The sequence below is a fragment of the Elephantulus edwardii genome, unplaced genomic scaffold (assembly GCF_000299155.1).
Source record: "Elephantulus edwardii isolate Elephantulus edwardi_28Jun2011 unplaced genomic scaffold, EleEdw1.0 scaffold00019, whole genome shotgun sequence".
Lineage (NCBI taxonomy): Eukaryota > Metazoa > Chordata > Mammalia > Macroscelidea > Macroscelididae > Elephantulus > Elephantulus edwardii.
Window position 1 is genome coordinate 16,075,908 of NW_006399769.1, and position 25,191 is coordinate 16,101,098.

A 25,191-nucleotide genomic window follows, 5' to 3' on the forward strand; every position below is an offset into this window, starting at 1 on the left:
TTACTGTACAGACAATAGTGGTTGCGGTACTCGTGGCCTGGAACTCGTGGCCTGGATCTTACTCTCTGAGAGTCTTTCTAAGATATCCAACGATTTGCTAGGGGGCACTTTCTACTGGACTTTGAAGGATACTTAAAATATAAACTAAAATTTGTGGAAATTGGCATTGCAAGCTGTAGAAATGTAGTGTGCAAAGGCAAAAAAACCCAAAAAAACCCCAACACCACAGCAGTATAAAAGAGAAATCATAAAGTAGAAACAGAAGAAAGGAAAAGAACGTGAAATTCTTGATCTGCTTGGGAACGTTCTTATTAGTTATTATGGTTCTTTAAAATAAACTCTGTCCTTAACTTTGACAGAGAAATGATTATTTTTTTTCATCTGGTTTTATAGTAACTATGTATTTTCCCCCCCTTTCAGGTGAAAATGAGTTCTTCAGCAAGAAGAAAGGGAAAACCAGGCAAAGGAAGTGGAAAAGGGTCCTCTAGGGGAGGCCGCGGAGGCAGGAGCCACAGCAGTAAACCTCATGGAGGTGGCGGTGGAGGCGGAGGCGGCGGCAGCGGCAATAAGAAGGCCTCCAGCAGACTTTGGGATGATGGAGATGACTTTTGTATCTTCAGTGAATCAAGGCGTTCATCCAGGTCATTATACTCTGAATAGTCAAGTATGAAGCCAGTTTCTAGTGTATGGGTGACAAGTGACCAAGTGTCTTATTTATCTGGTGCTGCTGTAACATTCCACGAGTGTCTTCAGTAAAAGCCAATAAGCAAGCTTTTGCTCTCTCTGTTAAGGTGACTAGAAATCTGAGTGTAACAGAGCTAGGGTTAATTGGCATTTTCAGAGAGAGAAACTTCTTTGGGTGGGTGTGTGTGGGGTGTGTAGATACACATAAATACACATATATGTGCACACATATATGTAGACACATATTCATTCTGGGGCATAACTAAATATGAATTAGAAAAGACTGAACAAGTGATGCATCTGAACCTCATCAAACATCTGTTAACTTTAATAAATTCAACTTTTAACTTGGATGTGTTTAGGGGGAAAAAAGAAAAACAAGTAGTGTTTAAGTTGTTTAAACTTCCCAAGAAATTAATCCAGGCTCTGTGGTGAGCAGGACAGAAAGAAACTGATGTTCCTTTTGTTTCCGTTTCCAAATTCTTCTTGGGTTTTTTTTGTTGTTGTTTTGTTTATCCTGCTTGTAGTTTTGGCTTCTTGCTAATACTTAAGTCTGTGATTTCAGGATATTTTTTTAAATTCTTTTTTGCATACATGTAAAAATAACCAAGTACTCCACCTAACTATTCAACCACGTCTTTTATATTTTGGAAAAAGTTTGGACTTAGAAATAATACATGCTTCTCAAACTTGACACTTTTTGGAATATTTTCCAGATTAACTTTAAATTTAAGATTACATACTTCTACACGCTGAATTTAGACCTAATTTATGAGGTAGATAACAACTCCATCATTTTCCAAAACATGGAGCCATGGCTATTCATTCATCTTGCAAATATATATTGAAAGTATCCTATGCTTATGCTGTTGTATTAAAGACTAGGATTACAACAAGGAAGTATTGTCCTTGTCTTCATAGAATGGTGTTTGGGGTACAAAATTTGTAAGCAAATAAATATACGACTGGCAGTAAGTGCTGTGGAGAAAAAGAGAGGCTAAAAAGAACAGAAAGTGTCAGAAGAGAATTGTTCTCAGTAGAATGACTAGGGACGGCATTTCTATTAAGGTGGCGTTGGAACAAGAATACAAGAATGAAGTGAAGTAGTGATCCTTAGCTATCTGAGAGAAAAATGTTCACAGCAGAGAGAAAAGCAAGTGCAAAGTCCCTGCGGCAGGTACATGCTTGAAAGCTTTAGTAAAAAAGCCAGGTGGTTAGGGTAAATGAGCAAAGAGGAGAGTGATAAGAGGTTGCATCAAAGACTATACTTGTGTAGGACAGTAAATATGCTAATAAAGACTTAAGATTTTCCTTTGAATAAATCAAGATGCCATTGAAGGGTTTGAGACAGGGGTAACTGGTGATATTACTAATTATGACCATGATTGCTATATCTAATATCTATACCTATTTCTATATACACAGATATAGATACAGATATAAATATAGATATAGATGCACACACCTTTGTGTGAAGTAGAAAATGATGTTCCTTCCTCTGGACAGGATTAGCTCCCAACCAGGACGCTCGTGTGCTGTGTGGAGAATATTCTGTAGGGAAGCCTGGGTTGAAACCAGGTATACTAGTTGCAAGGCTCTCTCCAATTAGAAATGCCAGATAAACTGATGCTTAAGTCGAGAGTCCAAGACCAAAGATTTAGACTCAACAATTAGTAGTGTGTGAGTCCTCTGAATAAATATTAAAGACTGGAGACGACAAGATCTCTGCTGAGAGCTGGACAGGGAATAAGAATGACAGAAGAATTGATGCCTTTGAGCTGTTGTGTTGGAGGAGAGTACTGAATATTCTATAGACTCCAAAAAGAACAAACAGATATATCTTGCAGAAGGTGGAGCCAGAGTGTTCTTGGAGGCAAGCTTCATCCTACTTTGGGCATGTTGTTCGGAAAGGTTGTTCCTTGGAGACATCTTGCTTGGAAAGGTGGAGAGTTAGCAAAAGAGAGGAAGACTTTCAACCAGGTGGATTGAATTAGTGACTACAGCAATAAGCTTGAATGTGTCAAAGATTATGAGATTGTCACAAAACAGGACAGTATTCAGACCTGTTATTCATAGGGTGGCTATATGCTTTATGCTACCTAACAACAACAACACGAGTGAATACAGTTAGAGAAGAAGTAAAATTATGAGCCGTGGGACACTTCAAGCTTTAAAAGTAAGCGAGATTAGGAGAATCAAAAGGCATTTATAAGTAATTGCCAGTTAAATACAAACCAAGACTGTTTTCTAAAAGCCAAAGAGTAAAGATATTTCAGAGAGAGAGAATGAACAGTTATTTCTGATAGATAAAAAAAGGAAGTACAGAGATTATCCACTGGATTTGACAAGTGAGTATCCTTGATAACTTTGACAAGAACTAGTTCACATACTTGGTGAAGAGGAAAGAAAGTAGCAACAGTCATTTACTTAACTCTTTCAAAGGAGTTTGTTTTAAAAGGGGTATAGAGAAATGGACAATAGATGGAGGTGAGAATGTGCAGTCAAGGAAGAAAATTAGTTTAACTTTCACCTGGTGGATGTTATATAGCATATCTGTAATTGTATGGGAATTATCTAAAAGCTGGGGAAGACTGATGAAGCAAAAAGGAGGATAAGTGCCGAACTCATTTCCTTGAAGAGATGAAAGCTATTGGGATCCAGTGTTTAAATGCATGGGTTAACATTGATACCCAGTATGGGTCATCCAAAGTAAAAGGAGGGGAGATTGCATGGGTGTACAGGTAAGTGATGGGTAAAGTAGAGACGTGTGAAAGTTTTTTGTTCCTTTCTCTCTCTTTCCTTCATTCCTTCCCTCTTTACTCATCATGAAAAAATGATCACACAAATTCAGATTGTGAGAATATCTGCCAGACAGTTGACCTGAGCTCTTAGAAAATTAGTAAGAGTTTTTCTTAAAAGCTTGATAAATGTAATGTTTTTTCTATTAGATACTGGGCAAAAAATAATTTTGTGAAAGACTCTATTGAGTCAGGAAATTTGAATATAGACTGTGCATTAGATAGTATTACTGGATCAAGTATTACTGGATCTATATAAAATTTCATAAGAGTGATAATTATATTAGCGTTATATAAGTGTATAATTTAGCTCTTTGGAAATACATATAGAAATGTTTACATACATTCAAATGGCCCAGCCATATGTGTGTATACGTATAGTAGGGGTGTGTATGTGATTGTATTTGGAAACATATGTCCTGAAGGAGTTGCCCTGCTACCCCAAAGGCCATGCCTCACTGGCAGGGTTCAAATACACTGGTTGCAGGGAGGGAAAAGATAGACAGTCTCCTCCAGTGCAGTTTACATCCTTGGAAAAACTCACCAGAGGGTCAGCTATGAATCAGTTCTGACCCAAAGCAATGAGGCATGAGTTACATGTGGCAAAATGTTAACTATTGATGACTCTTGGTAAATAGTATTTATTATACAATTATTCTGCATATTTTTAGAATTACGTCTTTTCAAGACAAAATTTGGAAGGAATGATGTATTTTAGATGGCATCACTTCTTTTCTCCTTAATTGCATTTAACTGGTTAAAAATCACAGTCTATTTTCCTTTGATGCGCAGTTTTGCAAAGGTTAAAATTTTATTCTTTTTAAGGTTCCAATACTGTGTTTGATTTTTAGAGAGCAACTTTCTATTTCAAAAAATTTGTGCAAATTTATAATGAAACATGTTTTTGTTATGTGCTCTTGAGTTGCCTGCGACTCATAATAAAACATACCAAGTGATAAAAAGAATAAAGCTAGTAAGTGAAATTAAACTTTAGGACTTTTTATTGTTTTAAATATTTAAGACTCTCTAAAATAATTTTTTTTCCAAATGTGAAAAATGGTGAAAGAAAATTTAATATTAGGGAAATGCCAGTGATAATTTGATAAGGGGATTAGTTATAAAAGATACAGCCTATGTAATTTTATTTTGAAATGTGTATGAGAAAGAATAATGTGGTTAGGGATGGCTTTTGTTGCCTTGGTGGCACAGTGACTAAAGTTTTCAATCAAAAGATCAATAGTTTGAACCCCCTAGCCACTCTCTAAGAGAAAAATATGTCAGCTAGCTATGGTAAAGATTTACAGCCGAGGAAACTGTTGAACAGTTCTGCTCTTGCCTGTGAGGTCCCTGTGAGTCAAAGTAGACTAGCTGACTGGTGGATTTGGTTTTTCTTTTCTTTGTTCTCTATGCTTTTTTATTCCTATTTTAATTTTTATAATTAGGAAATGATGATATGAGTGAGTATTTTAAATATAGACCCTGATATTCACACATGAGATGATTCTAGTGATTGTTTCCAGTTTGCATGCCTAAAGTTGAATGATATAGGTACTCTTGTATGTGGTCTGTTTCTTTTCAGAGGCCTTGTAACACTGAGGGAATCAATCATTAGCATTATATTTCCTAGAGGATTCTTGAATTAGTGAAGCCAGACCTAATGATTAAGAATTAGATCAGCCCAGCAACAATAGAAAATTCAAAAGGGTAGCAAATAACAAATGCTGGCGAGATTGTGGAGAAATTGGAACTCTTATTCACTACTGTTGGGAATATAAAATGATGCAGCCACTATGGAAGGCAGTCTGACGCTTTCTCAAAAAGTTGGAACTAGACATACCATTTGACCCAGCAATGCTACTACTGGAAATATACTCTAAAGAAAGCAAAGCCATGGCTCAAACAGATGTATGCTTACCCATATTTATTGCTGCATTATTCACAATAACAAAGAGATGGAAGCAACCCAAATGCCCATCAACAAATGAATGGGTAGAGAAACGATGGTACATTCAAACAATGGAATATTAGGCAACACTGAAAAAGATTAACTTGTAAAACATTACACAGCAAGGGGGAGCCTGGAGGACTTTATGCTGAGTAAACTCTTTCAGTCACAAAAGGACAAATACTACATTACACTGCTTTTTATAAAAATAGGACAGACATGGGGGGTAGGTTGGGGAGAGAATGGGAAAAGAGTGGATAAATAATGAACACTGCATTAGAACTGATGAGGGGAAGAACTTTCTGAAAGAAATATATGATTAGGCATTACATGTATGAAAATAATCTAGAATAAGGGGTGTGTTGCCGGCTAGGGAGGTACAAGAGAATGTACAACAAAAATGAATAAAAAAATGAGGGGGAAAAAACCCCATGAAAAAATTCTATCTAAATTATGATATACATGTAATTTAACCATGGTTAAAATAGTGCTGAGACTAAAAAAAAAAAAAAATAATAATCAGATCAGTTCTTCTCCAGCAGTTCCAATATAAAAAAATGTCTGGTGAATACTACATAAAACTGGAGAATCTCTTCACATTTCTTGTTGTCTTTTGTAAGATCTTTGACAGTCTTGTTCATGGTATATTTCACTGGGGACCCTGGGTGGGTATACAGTTCCAATTGTAGGTAAATGTATAATTTTGCTGTCCCCTATCCTTTGTAGGCCCAGCAGCAGTAACATAAGCAAAGGGGAGGCACGCCCCAAACGGAAATCTGAAGCCAAAGTGCCCCTTCAGACTCTACACATGACTTCTGAAAACCAGGAGAAAGTGAAAGCTCTCCTCCGAGACCTGCAAGAACAGGACGCAGACGCGGGATCTGAGTAAATGATTTTATTTGACCAAATTGTTATAGTAAGGAGGATGTATTAGTAATAGGAGTTTCCTTTGTGTTTTTGGAATGCTGGGTAAATTCTGACCCTATTGGAGCCTTACAGTTACTTGAAAAGGAGCCAAGAGAAAGACAAGAATGATTGTTCAGGGACAATGTGAGTGTAAGTTTGTTTCACAGTATCTGTAAGGAATGATACTGGTTTTGAACTTCAATATTTTTTTCCAGTTTCTCCCTTTTTTAATTAAAAAATAATTTTTCGCACACTTTCCTTCATTGACATATTTCATGCACTCATTCCCATACATGGTGTTTTTTAAAATTAATCACCATTGAACTATGCCCACTATTACCCTATCTTTTTAGGTTCCCACTAGGTCTTTCCCATTTCCTTTACCTGCTCCCTCCCCCCACCAAAGTGTGCAACACTGTGATTTTGCCCCTACCCACCCTCATCCCTCTGCTCCCACCCTTTCCCCCACCTTGAATCCCCATATACGTTTTACTAGTTATCCTTCTGTTTTTACAGTAATGATTTAATGTCGTATTTGTCCTGCTGAGAGTGAGTTAGTTCACTCAGCATAATGCTTTCCATTCTATCCTAACTTACAGAGTATTTTTCAGAATTGTTGCTCCTGAAAGCTGCATAGTATTCCATCAAATGAATGCACCATAATTTCCCAATTAATTCGGTTGTGATTGGATGTTTGGGCTGTTTCTATGCTCTTGTGATGGTACGAACATTGGTATATAATACTCCGTTTGTGTCTCATTTTTTATTTCCTTGAGATATATTTCTACTAGAGGAATAGCTGGGTCATATGGAATTTCTTTGTTCATCTTTTTGAGGAAATGCCAAACTCCTTTCCAGAGTGGTTGTACCATTTTGTATTTTATCTTCTTGTTGCAAATATACGTGGCAAGACATATACTAATTTAAGTGTTTCCTCCTCCATTAATATATTCATTGACTCTCTATGGTTCCATGCTAATCTTTCAAGTTGCTGTTGTCAATCTGATGCCATATAGATAATTCTTTATAAAGAATTACCTGCTCATGACAGGTATTTTTTCCTGGGTTTAGCTTACTGATATTTATGTTAAGAATTGAAAGAATGTTTTTTACTTAAGGGTCAAAAATTATCTCAGGACAGTAGTTTCAAGAGTTCATCAAACCTAGGCTCTAGGTGGTCAAGAGTTCATGAGAATTTGAAATTCTGTTCTGCATTTTGACTGGGATTCTTCTGTAAAATCTTTGATAAAAATACTCAGTAATGGGAGCTGAACCCCAGCCAGGCCTTCTGTCTCATAGTAAATGGAGGCAATTTATACATCCTTCTCCTACTTCTTCTTCTGTTATTACATGCAAATGAAGACTAAATGTTATAGAAGGCCACGTGCAAGCTCTTGAGAGCCCAGATACTTTTTGTGAAAAACAATGTATTCAAACTTTGTAAATAAATCAGTATAAATTTTTAAAAGTAAAGATGAGCAACAAGAAGAAGAAAAACAAAACAAAACATGACTAACCATCCCAGGAGAAATGAGCAGAATGGGTAAATATATGGAAGCTTCTGAAAAAAGATGTTCATTTTCATTACAATCAGGAAAATATAAAGTGAAATCACAATAAAGATTTTCCTATCTTCCAAACCAAGAAACCATATCCCATGAAGATTTCGATTTTTATGAGCAGCATCAGCAGCTACGTTTTTGTTGTTTTAAATGTGTCTGTCACATAACTTTTGCCGACTCAATTTTTTGTAGTGATCTAGAAGCCATCCAGGAAATTCTGGTGACCTGGTTAGTAAGGAGTTGTGCTGTCAATTTAAAGGCAAGTAGTTCAAAACCCACCATCAGCAATTCTTTGGGAGAAGATAGGCAGTCTCCTCGCATGTGATTTACAGCCTCTGAACACCTACTGAAGTGTCGGCTGTGAGTATATTCCTATTCAACGGCAATGATCAACAATAAGCGATCCATGGGTATCTTATTGAAAGCTTTACAATAAGCTCCTATGCTAACAGTGTACATCCTAATTCTTTTTTTCCCTAGAACAGTACTACTGTGCACTCAGTAACTGCTTAATATATATATTTTTTAGTGGTCAGCAAGTAGAAATAGTATTCTAGGAGAAAATACTGAGTTGATCAGATGAGTCTGGACATTCTACTTTACATGATCTGCTCAAGCAAAAATGCTTTCATTCTAAAGGAGGGCTTTAAACCTGTTCATCCCAGTTCAACCAGTAGTGACCCAAATTTTTAAAATTTTGGTCAAGTATGAAAACCAGAATGAGCGAGATTACAGATGACAGCCCTGCTAGAAGCTTAATCTTCCTCTTGGGACTGTGAATTCCTTGCCAGACCTTTTACCTGCAGAGTGAACAAGAAGACCCCAGGCTCAAAGGTGGCGAATGACTATGTTATTTTGCGTGTATGTTGCTTTCCTAACTTTGACCAGTAATCCAGTTTCTCTCAGGTTCCTGAAAGGGCATACATTGCTCTCTGAGTATTCTATTTCAGGGCTTCAGGCTAGTATTTTTGTTTTATTGTTTTGTTTATCATTACAGTTTCCCTAGATTTTTAAAATGTGGGTCTTTTCCAGTTTTGCCTTGTTGGCCATGATTGAACCAGTTTGAATCCCTACCTGATACCTTAGTCACTTTTTTCCTCCTCCCTTTCCCTTGCATTTGGTTTTTATGCCTTATGATTTCAGTTAAAATTATTTTCTTCCCATTTATTAGAATTACTTAATGGTTAGACACAAACAGCTTGATTTTCCATCCACCTATACATCTTCTCTTTTTTTCAAAGATAGGAAAAATGGGTTTCTGCCAAAATCCCAAAACTTAAGAGTTGTTTCTGGTTTTGTTTTAGTTTAATTTTTTAAAAATTTTATTATTTTTTGTGTATGTACCATCAAATCAGATCTGATTTGTACAGGAGGAGATTGTCCCTCCTTCTACAGCAGAGCACCTGGTGGATTTGAGCCGCGTACCTCTCGGATTGCAGTGCAGCTTCTTGCTACTAGGCCACCAGAGAGTTTTTTTCTGTTTTTTAAAGACCAACAAGAGAGCAACAATGAAAACTTTGATTGTTAGAACAGTGGGCTCTAGGATCACACTGCCTTGGATAAAATTTCTTACTGCCCCTGTTGTATATAACATTAATTAAAAAAACAAAACAAAACAAGAACTGTATGATGGCTTTTTGGTCAATTTTAACTCGTGATGACCTACATACTACAGAATAGAACCGCACTATAAATCACCAGCCCTTCTGAAGCGCTTCTGAGTGGACTCAATCTGCCAATGTTTTGGTTAACAGCTGAGGATGACTGCACCATGAGGAACTCCTGTGTAACTGTAGTCAGTTACTAACCCTCTCGAAATCATAGTGGTGCATCAGCAAAAGATGGGGGTTCTAGTAGTACCTCAAGGGGTTGTTGAGAAGTTTAAAAGAAGTTGCACAATTTGAAGCCCTCAGCACAGTACCTGGCATGTAGTAAATGCTTGAAGAATATTAGTTGTCAGCAGTGAATTACAAATAAATGAAGGATTAAATCAGTGACAAACATATAGTCAGTATCTTGTGTCTTTTGCCTTTTTGGATTACAGTGTTAATTTAAGCCTTGGCTACAGATTTCTTTAAAGTAAATAAAAATTAGAATATAAGAAGTGTTATCTTTGCTAGGAGAAGTGTTTCTGGGGAAGAAGAAGATGAGGAGCCTGATTACTGTGATGATGAGCAATACTGGTCAGCTAGACCAGTGGAAGCTTCCCTGGTTCCAGATCCAAAGCCTTCGGAATGTGCTGGACCAGTCCTGGTGGAGCCTTATCTGCCAGAAGTGACAGTCTCACCCTTTGCAGTGCAAAAGCTTTCCAGGTAACTATTTTCAGGTTTTTGTGAGCATTTTGCAGAGACTTCACTTTGTAAATTCAAGTACCCACTCTTGAGTACTTGGTTCTTGTTTGGGTGCTAGCAGTGACTGGCTGATACCCCCAGGATTCTTTCTTTGAGCCAGTTATTCTCAGTTGGAAATAGTGGTTTTTGGGATTGGATTTAAGGAAGCATCATATTATCAGGGATGGGGGGTTTTTGTTGTTTTGTTTTTCAAAACACACAAGCCCTGCCCGCATAGAGTCAGAATTTCACACAAATGTAGGTCAGTAAATTCCAGTTCAGTGATTTGATTTGATCTTATCCTATCATTTTTGTTGCGGTTCACCCTTGACAGGTATGGTTTCCACACTGAGCGCTGTCAGGCAGCCCTGAGGATTTGTGGCGGAGACATTGGGGCATCACTGGAGTATCTCCTCACTCAGTGTTTCTCAGAGACCTTTGGAGAAAGAATGAGGGTCCCCGAGGCCGTCGCTTGCATTAGCTTGGATGAATGTGTGGAGCAGCGGCAAGAAGAGGCACTTGCTCTGAGGTCAATCTGTGGAGAAAAATTCGTAGAAAGAATTCAAAACAGAGTTTGGGCTATTGGGTTAGAATTAGAATATTTGGCAAGTAAATTCTGCAAATCCAAGCAAAAGGGAAGTGCCAGAAATGTCCAGGAGACTTCGCTTGAAACATGTAAATTTTACCTCAAAGGAAATTGTAAATTTGGATCAAAGTGCAAATTTAAGCATGAAGTACCCCCAGATCAAATTGTTGGAAGAGTCGAAAGACGTGCAGATGATTCTCATCTTAATGAAGATACATCTTTTTTATATGAACTTGAAATTCGATTTTCTAAAGACCACAAGTACCCCTACCAAGCTCCCCTTGTGGCATTTTATTCCACCAATGAGTATCTACCTCTGGCTTGTCGTTTACATATTTCTGAGTTCCTTTATGGCAAGGCCTTGGCATTTGCAGAAACTTCAGAACCTTCAGTATATTCTTTGATTACCCTTTTAGAGGAAGAATCAGAAATCGTCAAGTTGCTGACAAACACCCATCATAAGTACAGTGTTCCTCCTGCGAACTTTTTACCAGCACCCTCTGGAAACAGGATGAATAATCTTGTCTGTCATAACACAGTGATTCCAAAGAATTCTTTTTTTTCAAATCAAATTGCAGCAGGTACGTAAGGCACTGATTGTGTGGAGGACATTAAGAATAATGACCTTAGTTGTAGAAGTTTCAAAGGACTGGTGTGCTGTCTTCTAGTGGTCTTGGGGAAATTGTTCTCCTCCCCATTTCCATCGGCAAGTGGGAAGGAACAGTCCCTGAACTTCAGTAATGAGACCCTTTAATTTTGTGATACTGGGACTACACTTTGGAGCAAAAGTTTGTAGAGCTATATAAATTTATCTTAGAAACATAGAATCTCAGAATTGGAACAATCTTGAAATAGCTCCTTAGAGAATTTTTATTTAACTAATTTGGTATCATATGGTACTTATATATATGGATTTGCTTTCAAATGATGTTTTAGAAATGCTAAATTGTATACTACCTTTCTGCAACTTTCTACAATTCCAGTATAGAATTTCTACGACTTTCTGCAGTTCTAATATACTTCTATACTATTGCTCTTTAGAAGTGCTTAATTCTATACTACAGCCAGGACCCTCCTGCTTCTAGTACACTGGATTCCTGAAATCCATGAGTGGGACTATCTTTCAGAAGCCCTAAGTTCTCAAAGAAATGTTTGTACAAATGTCTGGCTTTGTCCAGATTTAGATTAGCTGCACAAATCCTGGTGCCAGAAGTAAACTACCTTTTCAGCTTCTATCAAAGAATTCTCTTACTTGTTTCTCACCTTCCTTCTAGAAAAACAAAAGGGTTTTTATTATTTCATAAGAGTTTCTGGGTAAACATCATTGGTAGAGAAATGCCCACGTGCACTAAAATGGACAGGTGGCTGTCTTCACTCTCCAAACTCTAGTCTCACTTTCTCTAGCATATGGAATTTGGAGAACTGACAAATTATGTGTAATGGGCATTTGGAAAAAAAAGTAGCTGTTTTATTGATACACAATTCACACACTAAGAAATTTACCCTTTGAAAGTGTATAATTCAGTGGCTTTGGTGTAGTCACAGAATTGTACAGCCATCATTACAGTCCAGTTCCAGAACATTTTCATTAATTCCCAAAATGAAACTCCATCCCATTAGCACTCATTTACCTTCTCTCAACACCTGCAGCCATTACTTTACTTTCTCTATGGATTTGCCTGTTCTGGACACTTCCAGAAATGCAGTCATGTAATATGTAATCTTTTGTGTCTGGCTTCTTTCATTCAGCATAATGTTTTCAAAGCTAATAATCCATTTGTAGCATGTATTAGTACTTCACTCTCTTTATTGCTAAATAATACTTCATCATAAGGATATACCATTCTGTTTGTCCACTCATCAGTTGATGAGTGTTTAAATTGTTTTGTGTCATAGACCTCTAGGGACACTTGCAAATATTTGAAACTTTGACTTAACTTCTTGAGTGCAAAGAGTGTACTGGATTAGCATCAAGGCATGCCATTGTTTTCACTACTTTGGTTTTAATTTATGGTTTAATGAAACCACTTATACCTGAATAAAGTTTCTTTGAAGATGTGCTTAACATTTTTAACTTATGGTTTAATGATAACCACTTAGCCTGAAGGTTATTTGCAGATGCATTTAAGGTTATTTAGCAATAATAGAATTAAAATGGATTAACCACTTTAATTAAGCTTTAAATTTGTCTCTATGATTTTTTTTTTGTTGTTGTTTGTTAAATAGTGACTTTCCCCTTTTAAAGGAAGGGCTCCATATCGAAATGTTTCCTTTTGTCCCCTTCAAGTTGTAAAAGAATCAGAACCTGAGGAAGAGGCAGATGAGGATGAAGGTCCTGCACCAGTTATAGTGGAGAATGAAAGCTATGTGAACCTTAAGAAAAAGATTTCCAAAAGATATGACTGGCAGGCAAAGTCAGTACATGCTGAAAATGCTAAAATCTGCAAGCAGTTCCAAATAAAACAGGTAGGGTACGCTGAGAGAATGGCTAGCATTGTCTCCTCAACGTATGGATGAAGGGATGAGGAATTAGGAGGCTTTGGCTCCCTTCTCTAGTGTACTTTCAGTTCTCTTTCGCCCTGAATGGTCAAAGTTTCTGCATGCCACATGAACTTGGGTGCATGGTCTAGGTGGTTTTAGAAAAATCAAATGGCTGCTGAATGTCACTTACACACACGCACTCCAAATGTCCTCACACTTGTGTGGCTTTGTTGCTTCGATAGACAATCTGATACGTGGAAAGGAAATTAATGCCAACATTTATGCTCGAAAAATCAGTGTATAAAAGGAGGAGGGACTCTCTCCACTGAATAAGTCAGAGGATAAAGAACGTGCTGATTTTTGCATAACTAGCAGGTGATCAGAAGTCAGTGGCTTCCTGTTCCCAAATCCTTTCTTGTTTTTATACCATTCACATAAAGGTTATTTTGAGAGTTCATTAATAAACTCTTCAGGCAAAGTAGGGTAGAGAACACTCACTTTGGGGATTGGATTAGATTAGATACTACTTCTTTTTTCCAGTTCTAAACTGTTAGTGATCTTGAAATTTGGCACATTGTACAATATCCACTGAACATAAAAGATACATAAAATCATATAAATAAGGTGGTGGTTGTTATTGTTGCCATTGAATTGCATCTGACTCATAGTTGACCCTCCAGGGTGTTTTCAGAGGCTTTAAATTGTGGTGAAGCAATGGTGGATTCGAACTGCCTTTGGGTTGATTGCACAACTCCTTACCACTAAGCCACCAGAGCTCCCTATAAATAAATATAGTAGAAACAAAAAATTATGTATTAAGTTTGATCATTGTGTGTAAAGATAATGAATTTATAATATGTTAAAATTATTTGCAAGAAATGATAAGTTAGTATAAATACCTTATATTTTTCAAAAGTGCTTTTATAGGTTTCATGTACAATACAATGTTTGTAATATTGAACACTGAATATCAGAAGCATAGCCACAATTGTTATGTGCTGTCGAGTCAGAACCAAATCATTGTTGATCTCCCAGTGGGTTTTCAGAGGCAGGAAATTCCATGGGAAATGAATGACCTGTCATTCTACCATAAAGCAACAGGGGGATTCGAACTGCTTGCCTTCACGTTGGCAGCACAACTCCTTACCACCAAGCCAACAGAGTTCCTTATAGATACAGTGATTGACTAAAAAGAACCTTTTAGAGAGATCTCTATTACTGATTTTGCTAAATATCTGATAATATATAACACTGTCCAATATGGTAGATCCTAGTGACATGTGGCTTTTTAAATTCAGTAAAATGAAAATTCCATTTCTTGGTTGAGCTAGCCACATTTTAAGTGTTCAGTAGCCAGATGTAGTTAAAAGTTGCTGTAGAGAACACAGCTCACAGTGCTGGTGCAGAAACTCACTAGAAAGAACTAGATGTGTGCTGAGCAAGAGAGTTTATTTCTCTTATATGTCCTTTCTACTTATTCCATCATAGGAAAAGTACACAGACGCCTTATTTCTGCTTCATTCTCTGAGAAGCCTTCTAACTAAGCCCTCTACATCCAGTCCTCACCAGTCTCTGCAGTCTTTCTCTGAACAAGTATTTAAAGAAAGAGCAGAAGGGGTGGGTCTGATGGTGGAGTTCCAGAGTCAGATCTTTGACAAAGGTGGTTAAAGTAACCTCACTAATGCCGTATCTTTAATTTTGTTAGGCTTCCAGACAGTTCCAGTCAATTTTGCAAGAAAGACAGTCCCTGCCAGCTTGGGAAGAAAGAGAAACCATTCTCAAATTGCTGCGCAAGCACAAAGTACTTGTCATAAGTGGTATGACTGGGTAAGACTGCAATTTACTCATAATATGACTTTGACTATAAATATGTATACCCTAGTGCATGACCAGCCAAAAGGACAAACAGGTATGTCCTGGAGTGGATGCAATCAGAGTGCTCTTTGGAAGCAAGAATGATGAGACTTTGCCTCACGTAGTTTGGGCATGTTGGTAGGAGGGGCTACTCCGTGGAAGGGGACATGATGCTCGGAAGGGTGGACAGTTGGCGAAGGAGAGGAAGACCCTCAACCAGGTGGATTGACACAGTGACTGCCACAGTGGGCTCTTGTGTGTCAGGAAGTGTGCAGATGGCACAGGATAGAGCAGGGTTTAGATCTTTTGTTCTTAGGGTCATTATGAGTTGTACTCTATTTCACAGCTGCTAACAAGTCACCATAACAAGTTCTGTTTTTTAAAACCTAGTACTTGTGTTATTTGAGCTTTTCCCTATCAAATATTAAATTGCTGGTAACCTTATTTTAACTTCTGTAGCTAACAGAGCCACATTTTAAAAGAGAAAGAAAACTCATCCAAGAATGTATAGTCTTATGTAATGCTGTTAGTGCCACTGAGTCAGTTTCAGTTCATGTGGTTCATATGACAGAAAAGAATTACCCCTCGGGTTTTCTAGGCCATAATCTTTACAGGAGCAGATTGTTAGCTCTTTTCTTCCAAAGATCTGGGGATGAGTTTCAACAAACAACATTCTTTTAGTGGCCTAGTGCTCAATCATTGCACCATCAACAGGGCACCTTAAATCTTGTACAGCTCTCCCTTTAAGGCAAAGGAACCAGCAAAAGATTCTTTAGTAAAGCACATGGTTTCAAGGCATTTAGCTTGAAACTTGTAAATTTTTAAAATTATTTTGTTAGGGGTCACCCCCCCCCCATTCTTTTAAAAATAGCTTACACCAAACTCTTTTTTCCCAGTTCATATTCTTTATGAGTTGTGTAAATCTAGTTGTTGTTGATGTGTACCATTGAGCCCATAGCTGACCCTCCAGCGGATTTTTGGAACTAGTAAATTGCATGAGAGGAAGTGGCCCATCTTTTTCTTTAGAGCCTCTGGTGGATTCGAACCACTGACCTTTGCATTGGCAACAAAACAAAAGCTTACCAAGTAGGCCACCAGAGCTCCTCATTGTAGAAATATTTACATTCTTAAAGCAATTTACAGATCTTAGTCTAGTATCTGTTCAATAGTTCCAGCGATATAAGTGATATCTTTATCTAAGTGCATATTCCTAGACTTTGTCAACTATAGGTAATTAGTGTTAAGTAGTTGTTGGCGAGGGCTCTGGAGCTTTGGTGCCCTAGTCTATAGGGAGGAGTCCTGTACCCCAAAGGGCGCCTCTGGCAGTTGGAATCCACCAACGGCTCAGTGGGGGGAAAAGATGGACAATCTCCTCCATGCTATTTATAGGAAACGTGCTCGAGGCTCATCTAGGAGTCAGTTCCTGCTAAGTGGCAATGAGATTTCTGAGTGAATTGGAGCAGAGGGAGCCCTAACGGCACAGTGGTTAAACACTCAACTGCTAAATGAAAAGTTGGTGGCTTACCCGCCCCCCACCGCAGCCACTCCAAGAGAGAAGGATGTGGCCGTCCACTGTGGAAGATTCCAGCTTTGAAACCCTCTCAGGCAGTTCTACTCTATGAATTGAAATTAGCTCAATAACAAGGAGTAGTACAATTTTAGAAGGTAGGTAAATCTGAACAACTTTATCAAACTTTATCAACAACTTTATCATCACTTTGTCATGATTGCGTCTTTGGCACTTAAAAACTCCTTTTATAACTTTTTGTTTTGCCACACAGATGTGGGAAAACGACCCAGATTCCACAGTTTATTCTGGATGATTCTCTGAATGGGCCTCCTCAGAAGGTAGCTAACATAATCTGCACCCAGCCCCGACGAATCTCTGCCATCTCTGTCGCTGAACGTGTTGCCAAAGAGCGAGCAGAGAGGGTCGGCCTGACTGTTGGGTACCAGATCCGCTTGGAGAGTGTCAAGGTTCGTATGCTCTGCTTGGTTCTGGTAACAAACCCACACAATTTTCAGGTATGAAGGGTTCTTGATGTTTGGGGCTCATGAAAAACTTAGGACACATAGATCATTTTAAATTAGAGGCAACCCTCCAAAGGACTAAAACCCTTTCAGAAATATTTTGGTTCAAGAGATCTTATTATATATAAAGACTTTTTTAATGAGAAAGCAGTCTTATAGGTGCTGTCTTGCTCTCAAAACAATGAGATTAATCCTTTCACCCAAATGAGTAGCAAAAAAATTCAGGATCTCATCACTCAGTATTGTTAGGTGTTTTATATAACTTTTAATGCATTTTGTGAGTCTGAAATTTGAAATTATATGAAAAAGAAAAGCCATTGTCAAAGCCACCATGTATGTGTGTGTGTGTATGTGTGTGTACCTTAAAAACGACTTTTTAAAAAACAACAGCCAGTATTCTCATTTAAAATAAAATCATCCTAAATGCATAGATTTGCATTTGCTAGCTTTTCTATTTCATATAATTTCTGGCTTCAGACTCACTAAGTATTCTTTAATTCTAGCCCCTGAGAATAGCTTGCCAAAATGTTTCATTTTCTCAGAAATTTCATGAATGCTTTCTTTTGCCTTTCACCTCCAAGTCCTCAGCCACCAGGCTGTTGTACTGCACCACAGGAGTGCTGCTGAGAAGACTAGAAGGAGACACAACTCTGAAAGGAATCACTCATATTATTGTGGATGAAGTTCACGAGCGAACAGAAGAAAGGTAAAATTATACACCTCAAATGAAGATGTAGCCAGTAGAATTGTCCTGCTTCTAATTCATCTGTATCAGAATAGCATTGGTGATTTGTCACACAGTGGTCTTAGGGAAAGAGAACAGCTTTGCTCACATTCAGAATCATTCAGGATCTGTGACAACATATGTGCTAGGACAGTGTGTGCTCCGCACTGGAAGAGTAACTGTCACCAGATAGGAGATACTTAGCACCCTCCTGACTTCATACTGAACTGAGTGCTGGACTAGTAGAAATAATAGAACAGAAGCTATAGATGATAGATTGATCAGTATGATGCTTCCTTCTTTGTTCATTTGATCAGTTATTCTTTCCTGATATTTATTCATGTTATTGGGGCTATGTGGAACTCTAGGGAACTCTGGTGGTCTAATGGGTAAGAAGTTTCCCTTCCAACCCAAAGGCAAGTGGTTCAAAGCCACCATCTGGAGGAGATGGACAATATCCTCCTTGGATGATTTACAGCCTCTTACAGGAAAACCTGCTGAAGGTTCAGCTGTGAGTCAGATCCAGCTTTGCAGCATGTAACAGCAACAACCACAGTATGGGAAGCTCTGATAGCTTATACCACAGGGAGTTGCACTTCTAACCCAAACGACATACTTCCCTACTGGCTCACATCCGTCAGTGACTCCATGAAGAACTATAGCCATTGTCCTCCAGGGCAGTTTGTGGCTTTGGGAACCCACTGGAGGGTCATCCACGAGCTGGTTCTGAGTTGTCAGTGATAACTTGAATATTAAATGCCCAACACTGTATGCATTGTACAGTGTACAGTAGTAAACTAGCATAGCCCATGTGTTCCTTCTCATCTTTTACAGTCTGACAGGAGAAACAAATATTGACACACAAATAAGTAATTGTAAATTGGAATAAATACTGTGAGGGAATAAGCATAGAAGGAAATAGAAATGTAAACTACTTCTGTAAAGATTTACAGCGTTAGAAACCCTAAGGGGCCATTCTGCTATGACCTAAGGGTTCTACTCTGCTGTGAGTCAGGGATCCACTTGATGCCAGTGGGTTTGGTCTTTGGTTCTGATAAGAAGAGTCATACAAGAGAATTAAAATCTGTGAACCAGAATCACTAAGTATATAAACAAGAATAAAAGTTGACTATCCAATTATAGTTTGTAAGTTTTAAATTTTTAACCCATTTTCTGATCATAGAAGTGACAGTATGATTGTCCTAAAACATTTAGAAAATACTGAAAAATGTCAACAAGAATTTCTGACCCTGTGAAATTGCCCCACTCATCACCTCTCACATTGCTATACTATGATAGTAGCATGTTGCTGTGATATTGAAAGCTATCCTGCTGATATTTCAAATCTCAGTAGAGTCACTCATGGTAGACAGAGTTCAGGGGAGCTTACAGACTAACAAGCACTACTGGCCATCCACTTTGGAAATAGTAGGCTGTCTGTGACATTGTCTGACACAGAACCAGAGGCTGAGCCCCTCCAAATGCGACAGGGGAGGAGCTACCTCCTCAGACCTGAGTCTGCCTTACTAAAATGAATATAATAAAGTTTTCACCAAGTGAAGGACTTTCATTTGTCCATGTAGTAAGACTCAAAATGAGGAGAAACAGATGTAACATCCATTAATAAAAGGAATGTGGAATATGCACAATATGACTCTAGGAAAATTGGGAGTTCCCAAAAATTAATTGAAATGTGTAACACTAAACATCCTAGGCAATAATGAGCTGAGATGGGTTATTATTGGCAATTTTTCATCAGTCATACCATCTACTATGCCTGGAATGACAAATTAGAGAGGAATGTTCCTGTATCTATTGTCAGAAAGAACTGTTCTGTTACCCTGTGATACCCTCTCAGTGATGTTATCCTGTGAATACTTCTCTGTCTAGTTCACTTGTTACGCTTCTGAGAGCTGGACAGTGAATAAGGATGACAGAAGAATTGATGCCTTTGAGCTGTGGTGTTGCAAAAAATCACTGAACATCCACGGATGGCCGGAACAAACAGATATGTTGCTGGAGTGCTCTTTGGAGGCAAGAATGATGAGGCTTTGTCTCACATACTTTAAGCGTGTTACTAGGAGGGGCTATTCCTTGGAGGAAGACATGACGCTGGAAAGGGTGGAGAGTTAGTGAAGAAGAGGACGATCCTCAACCAGGTGGATTGATATGGTTGGTGACTGCTGCAATGGGCTCTTGTGTGTCAGGAAGTGTGAGGATGGCGCAGGATAGAACAGGTTTCCGATCTTTTGTTCATAGGGTTACTGTGAGTTGTACTTGACTTGATGGCACTTAACAACAACAACAGTTCTCTGTCACTCATAGAATAATATCTGTTGCACATACAAGGAAGACTTAACTAATGCAACTATTATTCAAAAATAAAGCATCAGTCACTAAAGCCAGAGATGAAGGAATTGAAGATTTCTACCAACTTAGGCAGTCTGAAATTGATTGATCTTGCTAATCAAGATGCATTAGTAATGATTGGTGACTGGAATGTGAAAGTTGGAAGCAAAAAAGGAACTGGTATTTGGAAAATAGTGGCATAAAATTGATGACAAATGAGGCTGGATATGGCATAATAGAATTTTGTACAATCAATGATTCCTTCATTGTGAATACCATTTTTAAAAGCATAAAGTGGATTGCATGGATTGTACCTAATTGAGACCACAGGAATCATGTTGGCGATGCACTGAAAATAAAGCCCCAGGAAGTGGAGGAATACCAGTGGAGGTGTTTGAGCAAACAAATGCATCTCTGGATGTGCTCACTAGTCTATGTCAAGAAATTTGCTAAAGATTGAATATGTCTGCTAAAGATTAAGGGGTACCTAATACAAGACCTCTCCAAAGTACTGAAGAACAAGGGTGTCTCTCTGGAGACTAAGGTGCGTCTGATACAGGCCATGGTCTTTGCAATCACTTGTTATGCATCAGAGAGTTGGACAATCTTAGGGAGGATAAAAGGAGATTTGATGCCTTTGAGCTTTGGTGTTAGAGAAGAGTATTGAGGGTACCATGGACTGCTAAGAAAACAAACATTCATCCAGAAGAGGGTTAAACCGGGCTGCTCCTTGGAGGCAAGGATTCTGAGGCTCCGTCTAACATACTTTGGACATGTTGTAAGGAGAGACCGGTCATTGGAGAAGGACATCATGCTTGGGAGGGTGGAGGGCAGGTGCAGGAGGGGAAGGCCTTCTAGGAGGTAGATTGATTCAGTGACTGGGGTAATCGGCATGGGTGTGTCAGAGACAGTGAAATTGGCACAGGACAGAGCAGAGTTTAGGGCTGTTGTACATAGGGTCACTATGAGTCACAAGCAACTTGACGGCACATAACAACAACAGTAATACAAGACGTGCACCTCTGGAAACTGTGAACTTGGAGAAATGATGTTAGTTACAGAAAGGCTTTAGGTCTTTTGTTCATAGGGTTGCTACGAGTAGTGCTCGACTAGATGGCAATCAACAACGACAGTACAAGATACGGTGTTTCAGTGTGTCATTTGCTCATGTTTTTATTCTCAAATGTTCACTTGCAGATGTTCAGAGTTATAATTTATTTTTATAACATTGCCATATAACAGCCTGTGACAGTAACAACAAAAACTGGTTACTTGACTGATTTACAATGAAGCAGTTAGAATAGCACCTGTCTTAAGTTAAAGATGCCCTGTACTCAAGGATTTGTATAATAATTTTTCTTCAGCAGATTTTTACTCTCCCCACAGTATGCAAGATCTGCAGTGGATTGTAGATTAAAATAATCTGTTCATAGAAATAACCACAAGAAAATATTTACTATATGAAAGGAATACTAGCAAACTAAGTTGGACTAAACTAAAGAAGACTTGCCCAACAGAGAAAAAGTGGGAGAAAATACACAATTTTTAAATAAAGATATTAGTAATTTAATTTTTTATAAATTTGTCTAAGGAAATAATCAACAATCCAAACAAGGGTTAATATACATAAATTCAGTTGCTTGTATTTGCTTTGATGCTCTTAAGTATTTTTCTCCCTGTGTGACTTGACTGCTAAACTGAAAGGTTGGTGGTTCGAACCTACCCAGAAATCCCTCAGAGACAGGCCTGGTAATCGACTTCTGACAGGTAACAGCCTTGACAAGCCCATAGAGCGGGTTTTCAAGGCTCTGAAGAAAGCCTTGTAGAAGTGATTCCAGTGCATAGCAGCTCCACAGGACAAGGTAGGCCTGCCCAGGAGATTTCCAGGGCCATAATCGTTATGGAAGACAACTGACACATCTTTCATCTTCCACTCAGCTGGTGGGTTAAAAAACACTGACCTTGACATTAGAAGCTGAGAGATTACCTCCTGCAACACCAGGACTCCTTAATGTCATATGTTGATGTTGTTATGTGTCGTCGAGTCACCTGCAACTCATAACGACTCTTATGTACAACAGCCCTAAACCCTGCTCTGTCCCTTGCCAATCTCACTGTCTCTGACACACCTACCTCCTTAACCCCAGTGACTGAATCAGTCCATCTCATCGAGGGTCTTCCTCTCCTGCACTGTCTCCACCCTCCCAAGCATGATGTCCCTCTCCAAGAACTGGTCCCTCCTTGCAACATGTCCAAAGTATGTCAGACGAAGCTTCAGAATCCTTGCCTCCAAGAAGCAGCCTGGTCTCATCCTCTCTGAATCTGTTTCCTCTCCTAGCAGTCCATGATATATTCAATCCTCTTTTCCAGCACCACAGCTCAAAGGCATCGATTTTCCTTCTATCCTCCCTAGTCATTGTCCAGCTCTCTGATGCATAGCAAATGATTGCAAAGACCGTGGACTGTAGCAGGCGCACCTTAGTCTCATGTTATCTAAGGCCTGGATAATCAGGACTTTCATGAGAAGTCCTGGAACAGTTTTGAACAAAACAACATCAGAGTTTTATATTTAAACAAAATAACTGGACTGCTGTGTTGAGAACATACTGCAAGGAGGGAAGGGCTGAAGAAGGAAGACCAGCTAGCATATTGCTGTTCTATAATAAGTATTATTCTACAACTTATTTTTTTCTTTTTTCACTAATTAATATGTCTTAGAGATCTTTTCATAGAACCTGATACTGTTGTATTCTTTTCATCTGCTTCATGATATTGTTATATGGATATTGTTTTATTTGTCTGTTGAAGGATACTTAGGTAGTTTCTGTTACTGTTAAAAACAGTACTAGAGTGAGAATCTTTTTATGTCCCTGTTTTGTGATAATGGGAAGCTGAATTCTCAAATTCAATGATTAATGCTATTATATGGAATTTAGACTTTATATTAGAAAGAATTGATATCTTTATCATTTTAGATCTTCACTTCCAGGAATATAATGCATATTTCCTTTCCTTTATCAAAATATATTTGAAGTTGTCCATTTAATGTGTGCAATTTACTTGACTTTCGTGTATGGCTTTTTTTCCTTTTTTTTTTTTTTTTTTAGTGACTTCTTGCTGCTGGTTTTGAAGGACATTGTGTCACGGAGGCCAACTCTTCAAGTTATTCTGATGAGTGCGACTTTGAATGCTGAGCTCTTTTCAGAATATTTTGATTTTTGTCCAGTTATTACCATACCAGGTAATTAAAGTATGTCATTAAATATTTATTAGTCTTATAAGCAAATATATTTCTTTTAACATTTATTTGTGGTAAAAATTAATAGACATACTTATGCCTCTTTCTTGAGGAGGAATGATTCATTTTTAACAAAATTGTAGCCATCCAGTGAAATTCATAAGGAAGTGACATCATACATATAGATATAGATGTTGGTATAGTATAGATATAGATATATATCTCGTTATGAATATTCAATTTTGTATGTAAGTTCTTGTTAAGTCTTGTTTATTTTTACCATTCCACTGTATTTTTTAAAAAATTACTGATTATGTGGATCATGACAAATTGTGAATAACATTGTAAAAAATGGGAATCCGAGAACACTTTGTTTGTTTGTGCAAGACCTATACATAAACCAAGAAGCAGTTAGTTGTCCATATAGAATAAGGGAACATGATATGGTTCAAAATTGTGTGTCAGAAAAGTTGTGTGTCAGGGTTGTATCCTTTCTCCATTCCTATTCTGTCTATGTGATGAGCAGTTAATTTGAGAAGCAGGACTATACGAAAAAGAATGTGACATCAAAATTTGAAGAAAATTCATCAACAGCCTTTATTATGCAGAAGACACAACCTTGCTTTCAGAAAGTGAAGAAGACTTGGAGGACTTACTGCAGAAGATCCAAAATTGCAGTCTTCAGTATGGGTTTCATCTTTACATTAAGAAAATGGAAATCCTCACTTCAGGACTGATAGGTAAAATCATAGTAGATGGAGAAGACACTGAAGTTGTCAACAATTTCATTATGCGTGGATCTACATTCAACATCCATGGTAGTAGCAGTCAAAAAATCAAAAGACATACTGCATTGGGAAAATCTACTGTAAAGGATCTCTTTAAAGTCCTAAAGAGCAAAATGTCAGTTTAAAGGCTAAAGTGCCTCTGATCCAAGCCTTGGTCTTTTCAATTGCTTTGTATGCCTCTTAAACAGTGAATAAGGAAGACTGAAGAAGAATCAGTTGCCTCTAAATTGCGTTGTTGATGAATTGTATTGCATGTACCATGGGCTGCAAAAAGAACAAACAAATCTGTCTAAGAAAAAGTGCATCCATACTACCTCCTAGAGGCAAATAGGATGAAACTGCCTCTCACATACTTTGGGCATGTTGTCAAAAGGGGCTCCTTCTTGGAAAATGACATCCTGCTGGAAAAGATAGAAGGTGACAGGAAGATCCTCAGTGAGATGGACTGACACAGTTGACTGTACCAGTGGGCCTGTGCATGAAGATGGCACAGTCATCGGGCAAGGTTTGATCTGTTGTTCACAGGGTCACTGTGAGTCTTAGTCAACTAAATGATACATAACAAGAACATTGTATTTAACTCTAAAATGTGAAGTTAAAGTACAGTCTTGTATAAGGAAGAAAGTAGTGTCAGTGCATAGTGTGTTTGTTCACTGCTAGATACTTCTGATTTTCAGGATTTTGGTCTATTATTGGAAAACATAAAGCTAAATAGTCTTGTCTCTTTTGGTGCTTTCACAGTCTCATCATGGTGTTAACTTACCTCCCTGGGTTTTTATTTATCCTTCTACAGTTGATTACCACAGGGAAAACTAGCAGTAACTGATTGATGAATAATACTATTGTTCTATTTATAAAGGAAGTTAACAGTAAACACAAAAAACTACTTATGTTGAGTCTATTCTGACTCATTGC

The 25,191-nt window shown here is 38.1% G+C and overlaps 1 protein-coding gene across 1 annotated transcript in view; it reads left to right on the forward strand.

Annotated features, from left to right (window-relative positions):
* The first annotated feature begins 423 nt into the window (after positions 1 to 423).
* DHX57 (DEAH (Asp-Glu-Ala-Asp/His) box polypeptide 57) overlaps positions 424 to 25,191 on the forward strand; it is a 65,436-nt gene continuing 40,668 nt past the window's right edge. Inside the window, exons 1-9 of the mRNA XM_006882338.1 lie at positions 424 to 641; positions 6,154 to 6,312; positions 10,016 to 10,207; positions 10,560 to 11,392; positions 13,099 to 13,277; positions 14,998 to 15,119; positions 16,928 to 17,123; positions 17,759 to 17,883; positions 23,358 to 23,491. Of these exons, the coding sequence (XP_006882400.1) occupies positions 427 to 641; positions 6,154 to 6,312; positions 10,016 to 10,207; positions 10,560 to 11,392; positions 13,099 to 13,277; positions 14,998 to 15,119; positions 16,928 to 17,123; positions 17,759 to 17,883; positions 23,358 to 23,491 (2,155 nt within the window). The 5' untranslated portion in view covers positions 424 to 426. The remainder of the gene's footprint in view (positions 642 to 6,153; positions 6,313 to 10,015; positions 10,208 to 10,559; positions 11,393 to 13,098; positions 13,278 to 14,997; positions 15,120 to 16,927; positions 17,124 to 17,758; positions 17,884 to 23,357; positions 23,492 to 25,191) is intronic.